At 43.2% G+C, this 23917-nt stretch overlaps 1 protein-coding gene across 6 annotated transcripts in view; it reads right to left on the bottom strand.

The window, feature by feature from the left end:
- Nucleotides 1-6272: 6272 nt before the first annotated feature.
- Nucleotides 6273-23917, bottom strand: part of LOC115194212 (nuclear factor 1 B-type) — an 83711-nt gene continuing 66066 nt past the window's right edge. For 4 of the 6 annotated variants that reach the window (XM_029753693.1, XM_029753694.1, XM_029753691.1 and 1 more), the window contains 2 exons: nt 22127-22215; nt 6273-12296 (listed from right to left, as the gene is read on the bottom strand). In XM_029753693.1, the coding sequence (XP_029609553.1) occupies nt 12161-12296; nt 22127-22215 (225 nt within the window). In that variant the 3' untranslated portion in view covers nt 6273-12160. The remainder of the gene's footprint in view (nt 12297-22126; nt 22216-23917) is intronic. The other 2 variants (XM_029753695.1, XM_029753696.1) reach the window with 1 other exon arrangement.

The following is a 23917-nucleotide window of genomic DNA, read 5'->3' as shown; positions in this document are numbered from 1 at the left end:
TCCTTCCGTGGCCTCCAATTGCTCCTAAACGCTAGTAAAACTAAATGCATGCTTTTCAAACGTTCGCTGGCCGCACCCGCCCGCCCGACTAGCATCACTACTCTGGACGGTTCTGACTTAGAATATGTGGACAACTACAAATACCTAGGTGTCTGGCTAGACTGTAAACTCACCTTCCAGACTCATATTAAACATCTCCAATCCAAAATAAAATCTAGAATCGGCTTCCTATTTCACAACAAAGCCTTCTTTACTCACGCCGCTAAACATACCCTCGTAAAACTGACTATCCTACCGATCCTCGACTTTGGCGATGTCATTTACAAAATAGCCTCCAACACTCTACTCAGCAAACTGGATGCAGTCTATCACTGTGCCATCCGTTTTGTCACCAAAGCCCCATATACCACCCACCACTGCGACCTGTATGCTCTAGTCGGCTGGCCCTTGCTACATATTTGTCGCCAGACCCACTGGCTCCAGGTCATCTATAAATCTATGCTAGGTAAAGCTCCTCCTTATCTCAGCTCACTGGTCATGATAACAACACCCACCCGTAGCACACGCTCCAGCAGGTATATCTCACTGGTCATCCCCAAAGCCAACACCTCCTTTGTCCGCCTTTCCTTCCAGTTCTCTGCTGCCAATGACTGCAACAAATTGCAAAAATCGCTTAAGCTGGAGACTTATATTTCCCTCACTAACTTTAAACATCAGCTATCTGAGCAGCTAACCGATCGCCGCAGCTGTACATAGCCCATCTGTAAATAGCCCATCCAATCTACCTACCTCATCCCCATATTGTTTTTATTTACTTTTCTGCTCTTTTGCGCACCAGTATTTCTACTTGCACATCTGCACATCTATCCCTCCAGTGTTAATTTGCTAAATTGTAATTACCTCGCTACTATGGCCTATTTATTGCCTTACCCCCTCACGCCATTTGCACACACCGTATATAGACTTTCTTTTTTCCTATTGTGTTATTGACTGTACGCTTGTTTATCCCATGTGTAACTCTGTGTTGTTGTTTGTGTCACACTGCTTTGCTTTATCTTGGCCAGGTCGCAGTTGTAAATGAGAACTTGTTCTCAACTAGCCTACCTGGTTAAATAAAGGTGAAATAAATCAAATAAATCAAATATCTGTCAGCCATATTTGTGCTCCAGAATAATACCAACAAGTTGGGTTTTCCTTTTCTCCTCCTGCAGCCTACACTTGCATCCAATTTGACTGGACATGAGTAGAGAGGGAGAGGGAAGGAGTCTTGGTTAACATATTTAATCCCAATGTAATTTAGGAGGGTGAAAGCTGCATGTCAGCAGTAACAAAAGAGGGTTTTGTGGTCGCTTGAAAGGTTTTCATGACAGCTGGGTTACAGTTACTCTTTTTTTGGGGGGGTTATCATCTGACAAGCCATGCTGATGAGGTGGACAGACGGCACATAGCTGGAATAGTTCCTCCTCTGAAGATGACTGTTCGATAACACAGAAAAATGCTATAGTTTTTCACCCAAACACATTCAACTACTGTGTTATAATATATTACATGTTTGACTCCACTCATTATAACATTTCAGTTTTCGCCTGCTCCAGTTATAGCAAAATATACTGTACATAACTTACAGTAACAGCACAAGAGGTAAGTCGAAGTGAAGCTTGTCATTTGTGTTCCGACTGTGTTCCCTGCATCTCCACTCATATTTCAACGAAACGGTCCCCACCGCGGCCAAGGAATGCATCTCATGCCATAAATCTGGGCCTTGATAGGAACTTGGCTGCCCGACAGCAGTGCAGCACAGCTATGTGATGTACACTGTATGGTAAAGATGTTTTAAGGTGAACATTACCACCGTGAAGGAGGATGTACAGGGGTGTAAGGACAAGGTCTCCTACAAGGAAGGAATTGGGGGAAATGGCAGTACAATGAAAACCAACCTCTCTCACCTCCTCCTCCTGGGGATCCTGCTGGTGACATTCCTTCACTAGCAAATCACTATGATCGAACAAAGAATAGGCCTACATGTCTCTACTGTGGTCGGACTTTGTCATTTGACACATGCTGTACAGCTATGCTCCGATCCCATTATAGCAGACAGGCAGTATCTTCTGCCGTCTCCTGAGTTAAAGCGCCCCCTGTTGTCTGAATGCAAGATGGTGTGACAGTTTGAGAGAGACCGTGTGTTTGGGTGGTGTTCAGCACGGTTCTTCAGAGAGGAGTGAGTTAATGAAAAAGCCAGCCGGTACTCTGTGCCAGGTTTGTTTGTCATATCTCTCTTGTCTGTGCCTTATGCAAATAGGCAGGGGGCTGCGCAAGAGGATCCATGGGAAACTGGTGGAGCTAATCCACCACGTTGAAGAGTCTAGGAGAGGAGGACTTTTCAATACAACCCCCCCCCCCCCCCCCCATTTAACCCCCTCCTGACACACACAAGCACACACAAACACACACAAAAACACGCACAGCCGAACACCTGTTTCTATTCCACACATCAATATGTGTGTAAATCCCACGGTCTGAAGAACATCCAAACCTATATGTCCCACACTAATTGGCCTCAGTGTGTTGATTGTGGATGTCATACCACAAGGAAAAACATTTGATTAGGAAATGGAAGACAATTTGTATGGGATTTTTTTTCAAATAATGAAGCTATGATTGGTTTTATTGATAAAAACTAAATGCTTACAGTGCCTAGTTAATTAAGTATACACACCCCTCGCTCCGTCTATACATTTTGCTGCTGTAAAACGTTATCTATAAGGGATTACATGTTATTTGTTTCCTACAGATCTACACAACCCCTCAACATTTTCAAAGTAAAATAAAATTATTAAGCATTTTCCAAATGACTAAGAACATGTAAAAAACAAGATGTCTTGATTGTGTTTGTCTTCACACCCCAGAGTTAATACTTGGTAGCCATTACAGCTGTGAATACTTTTTAATAAGATTCTACCTACTTTTTATAACTTAGGGAAACATATATACATTATTTTAGTCAAAATTGCTCAAGCGCTAACTTCGGTTGGGAATCATTGATCGACAGCAATTTTCAAACCGTGTCTCTGATTTTCAAGCAGATTTAAGTCAGGACTGAGAATGGACAGGAACACTCAAAATCTCTTGGAAAGCCATTCGGTGTGTCTTTGGCTTTACAATTTGTGTAATTGACCTGCTGAAAAATACAACTCTATCCCAACTTTTTACTTGGGCTTTGCTCTTTTCATATTTATTTTGATCCTGACAAGCATACCCATAACATGATGCTGCAACCTCAATACATGACAATAGAGAGGGTTTCACTCTGTGTTGTATTGGATTGGATTTGACCAAAACCTGTAGTTTTTCATTTAGGCCAAAAATTGTATTTATTTGCTGTGTTGTCTTGCAGTATTACTTAACGGCCTTGTTGTAAACAGAATGGATGATTTGGAGTAGATTGTTTAACACCGGCTTCCTTCTTTTCACTTTGTCACACAGGCCAGTAATGTGGAGTGAATGCAATGTTGTTGATCCTCTGTATTTTCAAGAATTGTGGTGGCAGCATCATGTTATGAGTATGCTTGTCAACAGCAGGGACTGGGGGTTTGTCAGGATCAAAATAAATATATAAGGAGAAAAGCCCTGGTAAAAGGTTAAAGGAAAATCAGCCGTGGTCTTCTGAAAACCTAACCATGAGAAAAAGTTGAGGTGTTCCTGAATGGTCCAGTCTTAGTCCTGACTTGAAAATTAGAGACAAGGTTTGAATATTGCTGTTCATCAATGATTCCTAAATGAGCTTGAGCAATTTTGTCAAAAGCAATGGACATATGTTGCCCTAAGAGTTGTGCAAGGTTGGTAGAATCTTATTCAAAATTATTCACTGTTGTAATGAAAAAATATACATATTTGAGGTTGTGTAGATCAGTAGAAACAGTGTGTACACTTTCACTAGCCACTGTACTTTTCTGTTTAGATATTTAGGCAGAATAATCTCCTGATGTGTAGCGTCTCATTTTCAAGAAGATCATGATAAAAGTAGTTACATCACAAACAGTATGTAAGCATTGAGTAGTGATAAAACAATACATCCATGAGGTAAGGTTAGTAAAAACAGAGAAATTATGATCAAAATGAACTGTAAACACATTATTTTACATTTCTCTGTTTGACTGCACCCAGGGTTAAGTTCCTGTAGGTGCTCACATGTTTGTGTTAGAGAACTGGTTGTTCCTGTCTTGCTGAAGTAACTCCGTCCTCCCCTCCTTTCCTCTCTCTCTCTTTACACTGCAGTAGTTTACTGAGAGCGCTCAGGGAAGAGCTTCATGTTTCACGAGCCTCCACAAGGTCCACCCCGGAAGAAAAAAGGCCAAAAACAAAGGCAATCATGAAATCCCCTTTACTTGAGGCCCGAGAAACCTAATAAGAGCGAATCGCCATCTATTTAGTTTCTTCAAATCACTGACAGCAGGCTTTGATAAAAAGAATGGAAAATATGTAGGATACGAGAACCGCCAAAACCCTACAGACTGTAGCTCCTCTATTGAAGCCAGATGTTGACTTTAACTGGCCAATTTTGATAAATGGCATAATGATTACTATTATACATCGGGGTAATTTTATATCAGTCCGGCACAATGTTGTTCTTCTTTTATAGACCAAATGAACTCAGCTCGGTGCTCAAGGCCAGGTGCTAGTTTCACCTTGATCAGAACCATGGCATGTGTGTCTCCACAGCATCCTGTCCTAGTGAAAATGCGGCGGCAGCCATTTTTGTTTTTGCAGTGGCTTATCTTGTGGGCACAGCGATGGGGGTTTTGATGGCAGATGATATTGTAGAGCATAGCAATGGGGTTTCGGTTGGCTTTAATAGGAGTTAATTGGAGTATTTTCCTGCTTTGTGCCTTATGCAATGTCCAGAATCCCATTAGGTCTGTGTGAAGGGCTTAGGAGTTCAATGTTTCATAGTCATGACCAGTGTTGGGGGTAATGCGTTACAGTAATAATATTACTTTTTGCTGTAACAAATAATATAACAGAGTACTGTTTCAATTTGAGTAATAATATTAGTTACTGATCAAAGATAGGTCGTACTGTAGTTACTTTGTTACTTTTGTTACCATTCCCTTCCTATTACAGTTATTGATCTAAATACATACTTGTGATGATTATTATTCCCTGTTGGTGCAATATTTAAAATCCCCCCCCACCCCAGATTCTAATTGTTTTCGTCCTATGTCTGATGTCCTCTCGCCAAGTTCCGGTTTACGCACGGATTACTCTGCTTTAGTAGGGGAGATGAAAAATGGTGTCTGAAACATGTTCTCCGCTTGGAAGTACTCCCATTACTTTGATTTGTTAAGAAGACAAATTGAATATAACTGTTAAACGTCAACTGTGCCCAGGTGAGAAACACCTCTCCACTGCTAGAAACACAACTTCCAATCTCTTGAAGCACCTGCAAAAGTAACATGCCAAGACAAAACTCGTAGCGATAGACCCCTGAGGCCTGATCACTGCTGCTGAAGTTAACTGTAGGCCTACCTCATCCAAACAACCAAGGCTGTAACCCAGGGAAAGCTGAACAAGCTTGTAGCTGGGTGTATAGTAGATTTTGTGTCTGTCATTATTAGGTTACTTGTGTTGGTGTATAGGCCTACATAACATTGACATTGTTCTACTGAGTGAGGACACGCAACGTTTTGGGTGTAACGCAAAAGTAATATAACGATTAGTGTAACTAATTACTTTTCCCAGGGAGTAATAAGTAAACTAATTTGTTATTGTTGAAAGAAGTAATAAGTAATTTTTGTTGAGTAACAACTGGTCGTGTCATAGTGACCCACATGGGGAATTACATCACTAGCTCCTCTGTCTGCAGTCAGCTCCCAACTCAACATATATCAGAACATTCCAAGTTAAAATGGCCCATGTGTTGACACCCACAAAGTTAACCAATTAGCTTGAAATATAACCATACAACTTCTCCATACCAATCTTCCCCCTTTCCTTGCACTCAAACTGTTTCATAAAATAAAAATGGCTGCAAGCCTTTTGAATGCAGTGATGAAGTCAGTTGATGCTCTAGGCATGTTGTCTCATTCATTGTGATTGATGTCTCAACCAGAGAACAGTTATTACGCTTTGGGTTTTGTAATTTAGCCAAGTGAGTGTCTCCAATTGTTGACTTAAAACAAAGTAACTATTTCAAAAGACAAATGTACAGTTGTATGGAAGTATGTAGTCCTGAGATGTTTAACTGACACAGAGAAGACATAATACAACAGACATTTTTGTAGCATAGCTCATTTTATTGTTTAAACAGTTTTGCATAGGAAATATATCCACTTCCAGTAATTGACTGCAGTAAAAACAGCTGCTAGCAGTATAGGCTGGATATTACAGTAACAATCACAAAAATGTTGAGCCTTATTTACATTGATTTTAATCTTGTGGCAATTTTAGCCCCTGCACCAAATGTAACCATCTCAAAGGCATTGCCTACTGCTTTAAAGTTCTAAAATCAATAAAAAAAGAAGGGATATCAAGGCCTTCGCTATACAGTTCACAACGGATACCTGTGGTTCCTAAACTGTAAAATAACAAGATATAAACAAAAAGATTTCAAAAGTTCTCTAAAACGTACATTCAATACATACATAGACCTTTTGCACACACCTGCAGTGTTACTACAATTCCCTACTGGAGACTGTTACATTATTTCGTTGTTGTTGTTGTTGTGTTTTTTAATTCACCTTGAAGTGATTCGCCATCGTAATAATGTGTGCGCAGAGGGAGTAAAAGTGCCACAAGACCCATAAGAAGTCAACCCTGCGGAGAAGTTGGCAAGCATTCGTTTCTAAATGACATTAGTTTACATAATGTAGCATTTGACAATCCAAATAAATACACTGTCCAAATGACGTGTACACATAGTTTATTCCCCTCAAAGAGCAAGCATGAGACGTGCACACCCAGTTGACCAAGACCTTCAAATGAATGAAGCACAAAAAAAACGCTCTTGTGAAGCCACATCTCAAACCAAAACAACAAACAAAAACAAAAGATTTGGGAGAACACGCCAAGGCGCCCCACACACACCGCTTCATTTTAAGTTGTTGAACTTTTTCAGATTTCAGATTTATTAACAATGGACACTCCACTGACACGGTGAGCTTGAACAGGCACTGAATTAATAATATATTTTGTTTGGTGATTAAAAATACATAAAATGCTGGTTTTTATGTTTCCTGCTTACAACAACAACCTGATGTTAATAATCAATACATGGAACACGTCTATTGCTTGCGTAAAAACACACCTCCTGAAAGCGTTTTCGGCCATCCATCTGTCCTCTTAGTCCCTAGAGCACTAAACATTCAGTAACTAGAACTACACAGATATTGCATGATTGCCACTGGTCCTCCTTGCATAAGGTACTAACTGAATGGTTGACCATGGATAGCTTTCAACAATCATTACTGAATATTGAATAATACTCATCTCTACCAAGCCTTTCTTATCCGTAGGCCTACATGTCATTCTGTGAAAACGGTTTCACCTGTGTACATACTGTCCAGAGATGATCAAATTAAAGTAGCCCTTTGAAAATAAATATTACCTTAAAAAATGTGTGCAACAAAAAAAACTGGCAATACCTATCTATGAAAGATATACCATGAGTGAAACACTGATATAAAAGTTCTGGAGAATCTAAGGGCAATTTCTATACGAGTACTTGAAGGGCTTGAATCAAATGTAGGTTAAATTATGGAAAGTGCAAAAATGTGTGATGCCTGGGGGCCACAAAGGACTTACATCAACCAATCCTCACAGCGGAACTACTTGCTTGATGTTGCATACACATGCCTGTTCCAAAACCCTAATAGACATATCAAAACATTGTCAAATGCTAGCGCCAAACTTCTCACGGATTGTTGCATCATCCTGTAATTACGATTTTTCTGAGCGAAACGCTATACGGCACATTTCTAAAGGAGGACTTACGTACGATTGACACAACACACTTTAGCACAGTAGAACAACCTATGATGTCACTTAAGACGTTACCCTGGTATTCACTGGTGGTAGGCTCAAATCAGGTGACTTTATTGTAAAGTGACATGAATAGATATCCCCTACCGTTAAACATAGAACCCCAATCAAACCTCTATTTCTCTCGCTCTCCGACATGGATTCAAAACCACATAATCACATCACACTCTGTACTATGGCCACACTAACAAAAACAAGAATTTCAAATATTACTGAAATGTTTCCAAAATGGAAAGTTTATAAGCACTAAACACAATTTAAAAAAACAGATATATTTTTTTTTACATTTTAGGGTTCTGTATAGGATACTTCCCCTAAATACAGGAATATGGAAAATTGATAAAATACTTTTATTTTCGATTATTTGGGGAAAGCTGGAGAGTTGTAACTCAAGTCCTGCCTCCGCAACCAATTTATTGTTTTTTCTTTTTTCATAAAATGGAATTGACTCATATTCCCCAAGATGTTTGAAAACATTTACAAACAAGGGCGTCAAAGAAAAATCTTGAAAAAGACTACAGTGTACAAACTCCTGCCTATAAGGCAGGCTTCTCAATAGAAATACCCTCATCTTCGCTCGCTGTGTAGTTTCACCCTCTCTATCCCTCTTACATTCTCTCTTACAAGCACACACATGCATACTCACACATTCTCAAAACACACATTACTCACAAACTGACCCCAAAGGACTACTGCTATCGACGCCACCACAGTATTCACCTTTATATACACACAGTCTTCTACCCAAAATATCAACACCGCGTCTGACACGTTTCTATCGCACTTGACTCAGGGAAAATGCCCTTCAGTGGGGTCTCCAATGGCCAGAGGCTGCAAAGCACTTACGTTTTCACACAAAAAAAGGCAGAACAGTGCACATAGAACGGGGTGGCTTTTGTTTTTGTAATGTTTTTTTTCTTCACAAAATCAGAATAAGTATCTTGGTGAAGGAGGAGAGAATAAGCTTGACTTGAGTTTAATACGTTTTATATACTTTCTGGCCTCTCAAAAAGTGTTGGGTATATAATACAGTACCTTTCTTCGAATTAAGCAGGTAAGAACTTTCACAATTGTTGGGATAGAGTGCAACAGGTAACAAACATCACTATGGATAGTGTCTATTTGAGTTATAAAAGTAGTTTCTCATATTACAAAGTGGGAGAGTTATCATTAGAATTCTTAATGCCACGTAACGCCTGAGATTTAGTTTTTGTTCCTTATATGTACGACTTTTTATCTTTTATTATTATTTATTATATACGAGTTATATATTTGACACAACACACTTGGGGAAGACGATTAACCAATGCCTATGTGCTATGCAAGGGCTCCATTTTTGTTCTTATTCTTCGACCCTACAGAGTACAAGGAAAATAGTAGATATCTTTCCTGTGTAGTCCATAGCTTATTACATGATAAAATACAAGGCTCCCTATAGCGATAAAATAACTCCCCCAAATGGGTAGAGTTATCCCTGGGATTTATACAGATCTAGTGCATAAATTTGCCTACTTCCAAATACTTTCTTTAGACTGATTTGACCGATCTCACAAGCATTTGTCGGTTTGTTGATTGTAGCGCATGTGTAACAGGTAACTTTATATATAGTTTAAGGCATCTACTTGGGAATTGCACACAGCGACTGATAGAATGGCACAGATGATTGTTAAGGGTTAATGCTAATATAGCTTCCTGCATACAAGTAGTATGATCAAAGTGTTGGCTTTTCACAAGTACCCAGTATGATTTCAGTTTGAAATTGCGGGTCTGACTAAGGTTAATGTGTTCCTCTCCTGAATAATTTTTTTAAATGATTGTCACACTCAAGTCAAGCCGTCTCTCCTGTGAAAATGAGCTTAGTCAATGTCACATGCTAGCACCCCAGATGGGAAGTTGAAAGAAAATAGTACATTTTGTCACAGTAGACAGATCAGTGACTTTGCAGCCATATGAGACTATACGGGTGCATTCTTAACAGACAAACTGTAAGGTTAGAAAAAATACCCCCTCCCTCCCCCACCAAGAATTCAAAACACACTGAAACATGTCTCTCCATCTCTCAGTACACTAAAAAAGACCTTGTCATACACTGCATAGAAAGCAGTCCCCACTTTGGTCAATTAAAAAAAGGAAAACAACAACAACAACAACGATATCAACAAAATAAATGCATTACAATAGTCTCCAAACTAGCCTCTAATAGTTGACGTATCTATAAGCACTACCTACATAGGCAAAAGTTGGTATTGCATAATTTTCATACATCTGAATTCCTCCCTCCTCGATAGTAACTGGAAGATGAAAAACAAAAACGAAATGACAAAAACGATAACAACAAAAATTAAAGGTTATTAAAAAACCACCGAAAATACTGAAAAATAATGATGGTTGATTATAAACTTTAAAACGGCGACGATACACAGCCTTGATATGCAATGTAACTGTGAGATAAAGTAGTAAATGAAAGTTACAAATCAACAATGTCACAATTTTCATTCAGAGTACAAAACAATTATCTTATCATAAAAATGTTAATTTCTTTTCTATAATGGTAATAAATGCAGCAAAAAAACAAGTGTAGTGATGTCTCTATATTCAAAAGGCAAGGCACGTAATGTGGACAAGTATGTCATCGTGCAAATGAAGAGTATTGGAGAGATTTGTCATAGAAATATATCTGGACTTGGAGAGAGGCCAAGGCAATAGACCTGCCGTGCACAATTCTAGATTTCAGGGACTGCCACCACTGTATCTGGGATGTGAGTGTTCAAGAAGCAAAATGTGCAACCCTCTGCAACCTTGAAGGTTCAGGGTTGCACAAAAGTGTAGATTTTTCGACATACACATACATTTTCGTGAATGACTTTAACGGCCTGCATTCTTTTTTTCTCGTCAAGTCATATTATAAACACAAGCTTCATAAGCTGATGGCCAAATGCATATGTTATTGATTTCAGATGCCATTTTATACACTACGTGTGTTTCAATAAAAAAAAAAAAAGAATTTAAGTATTTTTTTTCTCACAATAAATAAAAAGCTCCCAATGAGACTGAGTAGGGCTTAATAGAAGTGCTGGCTTGTTCATATTCAGTTCTGCACAGGTAGCTTAATGCGCACCTTCAAACACATCACTGCATTTCAGGCTTAGTATTCTTTTCTTTCCATATTTAGATACACGGAAATGCGACTGAAATCAAATGTTTGTTTTTTTAAACCTTTTTACGTTTACGTATTTAAAACAACAAAGTTTCATATTTACCCTCCTTCCTTTAGAGTCTTAGGGCTGACAGACATAGCTTCCCTTCAAAAATTCAATTGCACTTGCCTCTTTCGAGATTTTTAGATCATTTTTTGTCTTTTTTTTTTCCTTTTCTAAAGGAGATACGAATTCTTAAAAAACGGGTCAAATCTCTAACCTAAAAATATAGTGTTTTTCTCTTCTTTTTTTACCATAGTAAGAGTTCACAACTCTAAGGAGTATAACTAACTTTTAAGTGGATAGCAGTACAGAATCAACAGGATAACGAGTTTCAGACAAAATAAAATTGTATCACAGTAAACTGAAATCAAAGAAGAAAAAAACAACACTGAATTCACAATTTGTTCCTATGGTTACATAGTCAATAGTTTGACATGGGAGCCTCTTCTGCAGAAGGGGTAAAGGTCAGAGTTGAATAACTTACAGTCGGGTAATCTACTACCAGCCAGCCTTTGTGTGTTTCAGATCACTTCCCCTGTTTGTAAACCAAGGTTAAAAACTCCCAACAACAGAATGAAGAAGAAGAAGACCACCATCAGACTAAGAGTTCTCATGCTAAATATTAAGGCATCTAAATGTTTTTGTACAGAATACGTCACAGCATTTTGAATGGAAAGTCTCTTCTCACACAATGACTGACTGGCATGGCATAGGGTTAGCTAGAGCGGACCGGATCAGATTCGCTCCAAACCAACTCAAGTCTTCTTGGCCAATGTCCCGATGGGAGGAGGGGTTTGGGGAGGAAAGGGTGGAGGGGAGGGGGGAGGGGGGACAAAGGACAAACACAATTGTTTTAAGTGCTGCTTGCTGATTATTTCCCCCGTTGCCGACACTTCTTGCCCCCCCCCCCCCCGACCGGGTCTTCAGTTCTCTGCCTCTGTGTGGAGGAGGGGGGGTTCACCAATGATGTTTATGCTGTAGTTCTGGTGGACATTTGTTGGCAGAATCGGAGTCCCGTTCGTGACTTGGAATGGAACTAAGCTCGCCCAGGTACCAGGACTATGGAAACACAACAGAGAGAGAAGGGAGAGAGAACAGAAGCGAGTTTTGAGTCACCTGCATTTGAGCATCGGAAGCTTTTGAAAGCATGAGTAGAGATGAGACAATGGCACCAATCTGATGCTCTACACGCACAATGATGAAATGCTCTGCAGCAAGTCATTACATTTATACTGTAACACATCGCTATTAAATGAACAGTTACACTTTAGTGGGATAGTCAGCTGAGGGGGGGGAAAAAAGACAAAAGGGTTCATTCATAATGTTAAAAACCACATTCAACTACCCAATTATTTTGTTAGGCAGAACACAATTCTGAGTAATTAGCATTATGTGTTGTTAACAATCGTCATTATCATGCACCGCCGATCGCATTTCTACGATTCTATGGCAATGTTTAATGAATATCCCCTAAAACTATTTCAACAAAATGTTCACGCAGACCATTTGACAACAGCATGTCCCAAGTCCACTATAGACTCATCCCTCTTACCCAATCACTTCCCACCGGGCACAGACATCAATTCAACGTCGATTCCACGTTGGTTCAATGTAATTCCCTTGAAATGGCGTGGAAACAATGTTGATTCAACCAGTGTGTGCCCAGTGCATTCGCTTTACCCAGGAAGGATGATGTAAAGGCCTTATGTCTAGTCTAATCAGTCTATGGTTTGAGGGTAGACACAGTCAAACAAAGCGCTTCCGGTGTTTTCCACCGATTCCTCTGAGAAGGATGTCAAGCGAGGATCACACCTAATTCCATATCAACAGACCCTCTCCATGTCGATCAATGGTGCTACAGAAGGGGGTTGGGGTCTTTACAAATCCGCCCCATCCCTATTCAACGCACGCTAATGCAACACAACACAGCGATTGTTCGCAGGAGGCGCAAACTGAAAAACGCGGCCTGCCTGCGAAACAAACAGTGTGTTGTTCTCAAGGGGCTCAAAGATACGTACGCGTTGAATAATGAATCAATTACCCCCCACTACCCACTACATCTGAAATACCTGTCTTGCACAATTGCTACATTATAGGCCAACACTATATACAGAGCCTGGTATACAGACACTAGACAGGAGCGGGTTTTATCGTTTGGGGCGCAAAGAATGAGGGATGTGTTTGAAAGGTTATGTAGGTTAACCAAGTCCCTCCACTGTTTCCATGCAGGTGTAAGACTTCCTCGATAAAGAGAGAGGGGGAAAAAAGTTGATTATTGTTGTCTGTGGGATAGGAAGACGAGCTAACGGGGGAAGAGGAGAGGAGTGGGGACCGGATATGGTGAAACACAGACTTAATTCCCCCCGAGGCTGTCCCATCTGACACGACTGTCTGTCTGTGTCCATGAATGGTGTCTAATGATCTGGTCTGCATTTCATACAAAAAACTTCTCCTAGTGGCTCAGCCTCAACTAAAATCAATGGGAACCACATATTTAATACATGCTTCTAAGGGGATCAGACTCCTTAGAAAATAAAACAAGTAAAGGAAAAAAGAGAGAAGGAGAGGAGGGAAGGAGAGAGAAAGAGAATAAGAATGAAAGAAAGAAAGAAAGAAAGAAAGAAAGAAAGAAAGAAAGAAAGAAAGAAAGAAAGAAAGAGAGAAATTTGGCAACTACATTTGTAAGTGGAAAATGTTGGAAGCCAGATCCAGTCCTATAAAGGGTTAAAACACCAGAGATGATCTACACAGGTTATTTGGGCAGGTTTTTTTCTTCTCCTCCTCCTTACCCCTTTCTCTTTGGACCCCTTCCCTTCATCATTCTCACTCTCCATTTCTCTCCCTCTCTCTCTTTGCCTCTAACTCTCTCTCTCTCTCTTTGCCTCTAACTCTCGCTCGCTTTGCCTCCAACTCTCGCTCGCTCTCTTTGCCTCCAACTCTCGCTCTCTCTCTTTGCCTCCAACTCTCTCTCTTTGCCTCTAACTCTCTCTTTCTCTCTTTGCCTCTAACTCTCGCTCGCTCTCTTTGCCTCCAACTCTCGCTCGCTCTCTTTGCCTCCAACTCTCGCTCGCTCTCTTTGCCTCCAACTCTCGCTCGCTCTCTTTGCCTCCAACTCTTGCTCGCTCTCTTTGCCTCCAACTCTCGCTCTCTCTCTTTGTCTCCAACTCTTTCTCTTTGCCTCTAACTCTCTCACTCTCTCTCTTTGCCTCTAACTCTCTCACTCTCTCTCTTTGCCTCCAACTCTCTCACTCTCTCTCTTTGCCTCCAACTCTCACTCTCTCTCTTTGCCTCCAACTCTCGCTCGCTCCCTTTGCCTCCAACTCTCGCTCGCTCTCTTTGCCTCCAACTCTCGCTCGATCTCTTTGCCTCCAACTCTCGCTCGCTCTCTTTGCCTCCAACTCTCGCTCACTCTCTTTGCCTCCAACTCTCGCTCGCTCTCTTTGCCTCCAACTCTCGCTCGCTCTCTTTGCCTCTAACTCTCGCTCTTTGCCTCTAACTCTCTCACTCTCTCTCTTTGCCTCTAACTCTCTCACGCTCTCTCTTTGCCTCCAACTCTTGCTCGCTCTCATTGCCTCCAACTCTCGCTCGCTCTCTTTGCCTCCAACTCTCACTCTCTCTCTTTGCCTCTAACTCTCTCTCTTTGCCTCCAACTCTCTCTCTTTGCCTCCAACTCTCTCTCTTTGCCTCCAACTCTCTCACTCTCTCTCTTTGCCTCTAACTCTCTCTCTCTCTCTCTGCCTCCAACTCTCGCTCGCTCTCTTTGCCTCTAACTCTTACTCTTTGCCTCTAACTCTCTCACTCTCTCTCTTTGCCTCTAACTCTCTCGCTCTCTCTCTTTGCCTCCAACTCTCGCTCGCTCTCTTTGCCTCCAACTCTCGCTCGCTCTCTTTGCCTCCAACTCTCGCTCGCTCTCTTTGCCTCCAACTCTCGCTCGCTCTCTTTGCCTCCAACTCTCGCTCTCTCTCTTTGCCTCCAACTCTCGCTCGCTCTCTTTGCCTCCAACTCTCGCTCGCCCTCTTTGCCTCCAACTCTCGCTCGCTCTCTTTGCCTCCAACTCTCGCTCGCTCTCTTTGCCTCCAACTCTCACTCTCTCGCTTTGCCTCTAACTCTCTCACTCTCTCTCGTTGCCTCCAGCTCTCTCTCACTCTTTGCCTCTAACTCTCTCACTCTCTCTCTTTGCCTCTATCTCTCTCTCGCACTCTCTCTTTGCCTCTAACTCTCTCACTCTCTCTCGTTGCCTCCAGCTCTGTCTCGCTCTTTGCCTCTAACTCTCGCTCGCTCTCTTTGCCTCCAACTCTCGCTCTCTCTCTTTGCCTCCAACTCTTGCTCTCTCTCTTTGCCTCCAACTCTCTCTCTTTGCCTCTAACTCTCTCACTCTCTCTCTTTGCCTCCAACTCTCGCTCGCTCTCTTTGCCTCCAACTCTCGCTCTCTCTCTTTGTCTCTAACTCTCTCATTCTCTCTCTTTGCCTCTACCTCTCTCGCTCTCTCTCGTTGCCTCTAACTCTCTCGCTCTCGCTCTTTGCCTCTAACTCTCTCTCTCTCTTTGCCTCTAACTCTCTCTCTCTCTTTGCCTCTAACTCTCTCTCTCTTTGCCTCTAACTCGCTCTCTCTCTTTGCCTCTAACTCTCGCTCTTTGCCTCTAACTCTCGCTCTCTCTTTGCCTCTAACTCTCGCTCTCTCTTTGCCTCTAACTCTCGCTTACTCTCTTTGCCTCCAACTCTCGCTCGCTCTCTTTGCCTCCAACTCTCGCTCGCTCTCTTTGCCTCCAACTCTCGCTCGCTCTCTTTGCCTCCAACTCTCGCTCTCTCTCTTTGCCTCCAACTCTCGCTCGCTCTCTTTGCCTCCAACTCTCGCTCGCCCTCTTTGCCTCCAACTCTCGCTCGCTCTCTTTGCCTCCAACTCTCGCTCGCTCTCTTTGCCTCCAACTCTCACTCTCTCGCTTTGCCTCTAACTCTCTCACTCTCTCTCGTTGCCTCCAGCTCTCTCTCACTCTTTGCCTCTAACTCTCTCACTCTCTCTCTTTGCCTCTATCTCTCTCTCGCACTCTCTCTTTGCCTCTAACTCTCTCACTCTCTCTCGTTGCCTCCAGCTCTGTCTCGCTCTTTGCCTCTAACTCTCGCTCGCTCTCTTTGCCTCCAACTCTCGCTCTCTCTCTTTGCCTCCAACTCTTGCTCTCTCTCTTTGCCTCCAACTCTCTCTCTTTGCCTCTAACTCTCTCACTCTCTCTCTTTGCCTCCAACTCTCGCTCGCTCTCTTTGCCTCCAACTCTCGCTCTCTCTCTTTGTCTCTAACTCTCTCATTCTCTCTCTTTGCCTCTACCTCTCTCGCTCTCTCTCGTTGCCTCTAACTCTCTCGCTCTCGCTCTTTGCCTCTAACTCTCTCTCTCTCTTTGCCTCTAACTCTCTCTCTCTCTTTGCCTCTAACTCTCTCTCTCTTTGCCTCTAACTCTCTCTCTCTTTGCCTCTAACTCGCTCTCTCTCTTTGCCTCTAACTCTCGCTCTTTGCCTCTAACTCTCGCTCTCTCTTTGCCTCTAACTCTCGCTCTTTGCCTCTAACTCTCGCTCTCTCTTTGCCTCTAACTCTCGCTCTCTCTTTGCCTCTAACTCTCGCTTACTCTCTTTGCCTCTAACTCTCGCTTACTCTCTTTGCCTCTAACTCTCTCTCTAACTCTTTGCCTCTAACTCTCTCTCTAACTCTTTGCCTCTAACTCTCTCTCTTTGCCTCTAACTCTCTCTCTGCCTCTCACTCTCTCTCTTTGCCTCCAACTCTCGCTCGCTCTCTTTGCCTCCAACTCTCGCTCTCTCTCTTTGTCTCTAACTCTCTCATTCTCTCTCTTTGCCTCTACCTCTCTCGCTCTCTCTCGTTGCCTCTAACTCTCTCGCTCTCGCTCTTTGCCTCTAACTCTCTCTCTCTCTTTGCCTCTAACTCTCTCTCTCTCTTTGCCTCTAACTCTCTCTCTCTTTGCCTCTAACTCTCTCTCTCTTTGCCTCTAACTCGCTCTCTCTCTTTGCCTCTAACTCTCGCTCTTTGCCTCTAACTCTCGCTCTCTCTTTGCCTCTAACTCTCGCTCTCTCTTTGCCTCTAACTCTCGCTTACTCTCTTTGCCTCTAACTCTCGCTTACTCTCTTTGCCTCTAACTCTCTCTCTAACTCTTTGCCTCTAACTCTCTCTCTAACTCTTTGCCTCTAACTCTCTCTCTTTGCCTCTAACTCTCTCTCTGCCTCTAACTCTCTCTCTGCCTCTAACTCTCTCTCTGCCTCTAACTCTCTCTCTGCCTCTCGCTCTCTCTCTGTCTCTCGCTCTCTCTCTGCCTCTCGCTCTCTCTCTGCCTCTCGCTCTCTCTCTGCCTCTCGCTCTCTCTCTGCCTCTCGCTCTCTCTCTGCCTCTTGCTCTCTTTCTGCCTCTCGCTCTCTCTCTCTACCTCTAACTCTCTCTGCCTCTAACTCTCTCTGCCTCTAACTCTCACTCTCTCTCTTTGCCTCTAACTCTCTCTCTTTGCCTCTAACTCTCTCTCTCTCTGCCTCTCGCTCTCTCTCTCTCTCAGCCTCTCGCTCTCTCTCTCTCTCAGCCTCTCGCTCTCTCTCTCTGCCTCTCGCTCTCTCTCTCTCTGCCTCTAACTCTCTCTCTCTGTCTCTAACTCTCTTTCTCTCTCTGCCTCTAACTCTCTCTCTCTGCCTCTAACTCTCTCTCTCTCTCTGCCTCTAACTCTCCCTCTCTCTGCCTCTAAGACTCTCTTTGCCTCTAAGACTCTCTCTGTCTCTCTCTGCCTCTCTCATTGCCTCTAACACTCTCTCATTGCCTCTAACACTCTCTCACGCTCTCTCTTTGCCGCTCTCCCACTCTCTCTCGTTGCCTCTAACACTCTCTCACTCTCTCTTTGCCTCTAACGCTCTCTCTCTTTACCTTTAACTCTCACTCTCTTTGCCTCTAACTCTCTCTCTGCCTCTCGCTCTCTCTCTACCTCTTGTTCTCTCTGTCTGCTTCTCGATCTCTCTCTCTGCCTCTTGCTCTCTCTCTCTGCCTCTCGCCCTCTCTCTCTGTCTCTCGCCTCTCTCTCTGCCTCTAAGTCTCTCTCTCTCTGCCTCTAACTCTCTCTCTCTGCCTCTAACTCTCTCTCTCTCTCTCTTTGCCTCTAACTCTCTTTCTCTGTCTCTAACTCTCTCTCTGCCTCTAACTCTCTCTTCCTCTAACGCTCTCTGCCTCTAACGCTCTCTGTCTCTAACTCTCTCTCTCTGCCTCTAACTCTCGCTCTCTCTCTGCCTCTCTCTGCCTCTCTCTCTCTAAGACTCTCTCTGCCTCGCTCCGCCTCTAACACTCTCTCATTGCCTCTAACACTCTCTCACTCTCTCTCTTTGCCGCTCTCCCACTCTCTCTCGTTGCCTCTAACACTCTCTCACTCTCTCTTTGCCTCTAACACTCTCTCTCTTTACCTTTAACTCTCTCACTCTTTGCCACTAACTATCTCACTCTTTGCCTCTAACTCTCTCACTCTTTGCCTCTAACTCTCCCACTCTTTGCCTCTAACTCTCTCACTCTTTGCCTCTAACTCTCTCACTCTCTCTATTTGCCTCTGCCTCTGACACTCTCTCTGCCTCTAACTCTCACTCTGCCTCTAACTCTCTCTCTCTTTGCCTCTAACTCTCTCTAACTCTCTCACTCCCCCTCTCTCTCTCTCTCCTGCCAAAAAATCATCTGACAGGAAATGAGAGATTACGTTTTTTCCTACCTTGCTGAACAAAGAAAGCTCAGAGCAGGCTAGTTCCCTGCAGCATTCCCTTCTTCCCTCCTCTCTCCCTCTCCCTAACACACACACACACACCCTCTCTTTCTCTCCCACTCCGAGTCCTACTCTAAAGGCCTTCTCAGGTGAAGACAGAGTAGACACATTAAAAGGTACTATACAGTCCATCACACTGTCAATCCCATACAATTACATATAGAATTAGAGGATCTCTCTTTGGTCAATTCATATTAATATTCTATTTCTCCAAATGACTCTTTGTATACTAAAAAGATGACGTCTTTGTTTGAGTTGGGGATGTCATTCATTATTAAGCCCAAGTTCCATTCCCCAGCACGGGTCTGCAGGTGGCTTCAGACGAGGGCACACACAATCACTAATGAGAAAAACAACTTTCCCCATGGTCACCCCCTACCTTTACCCATGGCCTCCTTTAGCCCTATCTTAGAGCTCCACAGCCCCAAATCACACTAATTCTCCTCCACACAAGCAGAGCTCCAGTGTCCAGTGGGCTTCATTTAAGGATTAAGCCATCCGAATTAGATTATCTAATGGCATCTTAATGGATTGCTGACCCATTTCCTGCCTAACGGCAACATGCAAGTGTGGGAGTGTTTTATTTTGGGTCCTAGTGTGAGGGACTATATAAGACGCAGAAGTGGGAGCAAGACAATACAAACACATGTAATCTGAATACAATGCCACTTAAAAACAGTGCATTCAGATTCTCAATCCATTGAGCAAACCTTCGCTAGGGATTTGATGGCATACTTCCTCTTTCTCTGAGATTATCAGCGCGAAGGAGCAGTGAATGCATTAGGATAAGACAGACAAGAGAAAATCAATGCAATGTCTCAATAGTCCACGAAGGGGGGGCGCACCAGGTTATTTAGACTGTCAATACTTTGCTGAGAAGAATACGGAATACCTCATCTACCCCCGAGATTCAGATTACCAAGACATCTCTCGGTCTGAGGTGTAAGTAAATGTTGCCGGTGACATGAACGTTCATGTCAGGGTCAATATAGTGCCAAGTTCTCTATTGTCAACTAAAGTGTTCTACAGATTCAGTTAGCAACCATCCTGGCACTCTTCGGCAACATTTGAATTCCGTTTCTGTCAGACCGACACTGAAGCTCACCCAGCTCGTTATGCTTTCGTTTCTGGAAAAATCAACAGAAGACAATAAACTTGAGCTATTCTCTCTTGCGGTCTTTATCTTTCAAGAGGCAGTACTGATGATTTTATGAACTCTCTGACAGAAAATATGGAAGCCATTAAAAACCACACTTCACTGCAAATGTATACGGAAATGAATCGGAATTTTGGTATCCTGGCGGTGCTCGTGAATCAATAAATCATGTATGGCAAGAATTGCGTTATTCTTTCACTGCAGCGCTCATCGCTCCTATATACCGTACGATCAGGAGTCGAGTCTCTGTTAGTCATGTCTGAGCAGCGAGAGAGAGCAGCGAGAGAGAGAGAGAGAGAGAGAGAGAGAGAGAGAGAGAGAGAGAGAGAGAGAGAGAGAGAGAGAGAGAGAGAGAGAGAGAGAGAGAGGCCTCCTTGCAGCTCGGGCACATATTTCCTCTTACCTCCACTGGTCTATTAGGAGGCCTAGAGAAGGAAAAAAAAAAAAAAAACCTGTAACCTCACAGAGGGCAGAGTAGGCCCGACGGAGGCTTTAAGAGCACACACGCACAGCCCGCCTCTCCCCATATCCTATTAGCTATACAGTTATGTTCTACCATTTTCAGAACAAGGAGAAACTAATGAGGAAACGCTGAGCTAGGTTCTCTGGCAGACACGGCCCTGTTTAAATTGAAGTTAACATGTTTTCCAAGGAGAGTGAGACAGTGGGGAAGAGAGAGAGAGAGAGAGAGAGAGAGAGAGAGAGAGAGAGAGAGAGAGAGAGAGAAAACGAGAGAGAGCATTGACAGAGGTACGTGTCTCTTTAAGTAGGAAGAGGAATGGGGATCGAGGACAAAGCCGGAGAGCTGGGCGCACGTGGAGGTGGAAGAGATGGGCTTACTGTCTCCTAAAAACAGTTTGAGACTCAAGTATAACCAAACAAATAGAGTGCGAGGAAAATATTGAAAAATAAACGTTACTCCGCTGTGGGTAGTGCACTAGGTAGTGCACTACATAGAGAAGAGGGCGCCATTTGGGATGCAGGAATACTATTTATGTGAGCTGTCACACCGCCGAGGCCTCCAACAGATGTTTTATGTGTGCTTAACTTTCCGTGACACACAGCCCATCCAACCCAAGGACTTTCTAAGGCTCGGAGAAAAAATGAAAGATAAATATGTGTTGCATTGGGGAGAGAGAAAGAAAGATAAAGACAGAGAGAGAGCGAGAGAAAGAAAGAAAGACAGACAGACAGACAGACAGACAGACAGACAGACAGACAGACAGACAGACAGACAGACAGACAGACAGACAGACAGACAGACAGACAGACAGACAGGGATCACTGGTTAACCATTTGTGACCTGCTATTCTTTGGACGGAGAAATCATGTCCCATAAATCTAAGACCCAGTCAGACAAATAAAGTCTGCAGCACCCTGTCACACAGTGTAGTATACACAGGCATGCTAGACGATAGCAGAATACCCCTTGATAATGTCCAGTAACACACACCAGTGAACAGGTAATGTTAATCCTACTGTATCTAGGACCTAACACACTCTAAATACCTTAAATATCTTATTTGGCACTGTTATTGCTTGGTTGACATTCCTCTGGCAGTCTATGAATGATCATAATGACTACACTGTATCTACAACAAATGAGCTGAGGGTTAGAGCCTACTGGGATAGTGAGTGATGTTCAACAGATTGTTCACATTCTTTATGGGTATGTTGTGGTGGCAGCAATGAAAGGAATGCAGAAAGGTGAGGGTTGAACCCTTTGTCTGAACATCTGAAAGGGTAGACTTTAATCAAGGTATGAATGAACTCGGTAATACTTACACAGTATAGTGTGTGCGCATGCGCGTGTGTGTGTGTGTGTGTGTGTGTGTGTGTGTGTGTGTGTGCGTGCGTATGTGTGTGTGTGTGTGCGTGCGCGCGTGTGCGTGTGTTTCATCAGACAGTTTGTAGACAAGTGATAGAGAGATTGTTTGAAATAATGGAAACGTTACCTTTGCCAAGCAATCCCCAAAGTATCCTCAGTGCCACTGGGGCCATAATGCCTGCCGTTTTGACTCATGGTCCAGTCACATATCCTGAGCTGTCAATTGAAACCTAGCAGTCAGACACGGAGCCAGTAGCACAACTCTCACAACTCACTTTGATATCACTTACAAAGTTACTATACAATGTCACTAGGGAAACAAAGTCATGCATGCAAACAAAGCCTAAAGCTGAAAACATAGAACAAACTGCCCCCCCCTCAAAAGAAATAGGCCTACGCCCAAACTGTTACAGCTCTGGTTGTAACTAAACATAAACACATATGATACGACAGTCATTATCATTCAGTAACATTAGATCATCGTTCTACAGTTAAAATATAGGGAAAGAACATGGGAGAATTTCATCACAATTAGTACTACGTTTCTAGTCTGACCTGGAAGCAAAGAAGAGGTTAGTTTACAGGATGTGAGTCATGTCAAAATGGCAGTCATTCAGCTACTGTATAAAGCAGGAGTTCCCTATGGTTAGCCTATGGAGCCATGCATTCCACAGGTTACATGCATGTTGTTACTGGCTACTATGTATTATTCATTGCTATTCTGCAAACAGCATCTTTGAGGCCTTTCTGTCTTTTATAGCAGACACATTCTAGTCTAACTATCCCCATACGGAAGTAGCAGTATTATGGTGAAACTCAGGTAGCTAGATGAGATTGTGGAAGGTAAGATACGGGCTGCTGGCTTGTCTCTAATGTTCTACAAAAAGAACACACACACACACACACCTTAATGTACACTTACACGAAACCACCACACATGAATCCCACATTCTCCTATCCCATGCATTATTCACACGCACGTATCCACAATCCAGTGGAGAGCCATCTCAGCCAATACCCAGCTAACCTTGCACCTTTACTCAACACAATCAACACATCCATTTGGTAATGCGTCATGAAAAAGTGCCTTGTGAGCAATCTCCCCGCCGCTGTGGCAAACTGAAGAGCTCTTAAGATGGTTTAATCATACAGTATATCCTCGCACACTGAATATTCAAAACCCACTTAGGATGGTCGATAACATTAGCCACCTGTACGCACAGCCACGCTGAACGGTTTCCCACTGCTGCACTACATCTTGAGGTGAATGACTGATTTCCTCTAGTTCTTGTGTTTATCTTGTGCGTATCGAAAATGCGGAAGCATCTGCCATGTGGAAGCATTAACTAGCCAATAATAAAAACAAACTCCAAAAAATGGGCGCAACCGTGCACGCACGCACACTCACACGCGCACACAAAGGAGGATATAAACAGAGGCCGTCACTTAATTTCTTAAAATCATATAGACTAATTCTTCCAACACCAAGGCTCTACTACCAGCAGTGAATGGTTAAGTCTCCAGCCTTATCCTTCTACTAGTAACAGAGGCCAGGGTGCTGCATACACCACACAGCACACCAACACCCTACACTGCCTCTACACTACCCAGCAGTCTGCTGCTCTGCTCTGACAAAGCTTTGAGCATAGAGAACGCTCTGGCTGTGCCAGACGCTCTACCACCCCCACCCCCACCCCCTCCTCCTCCACACGCTCTGTGCCAGGCCTGCCAGCACTCCTCTAGGGGGGCTCGCCATCTGTCTGCCGGCGCTGCCAGATCACAGCGGCAGCGGTAAGAGGGACAGGGAAGACGTCGCCGCGGAACGTTAGGGGAACGTTAGCAAAACAGATGCAGGCAGAATGGGGATTAGCAGGCTGCCTCAGATAATACCAAATGTCATCTGATCACCGAACGTTCC

The sequence above is a fragment of the Salmo trutta genome, chromosome 5 (assembly GCF_901001165.1).
Source record: "Salmo trutta chromosome 5, fSalTru1.1, whole genome shotgun sequence".
NCBI lineage: Eukaryota > Metazoa > Chordata > Actinopteri > Salmoniformes > Salmonidae > Salmo > Salmo trutta.
The sequence above is the reverse complement of the archived record's forward strand: the minus strand, read 5'-3'. Positions and strand labels throughout refer to the sequence as shown.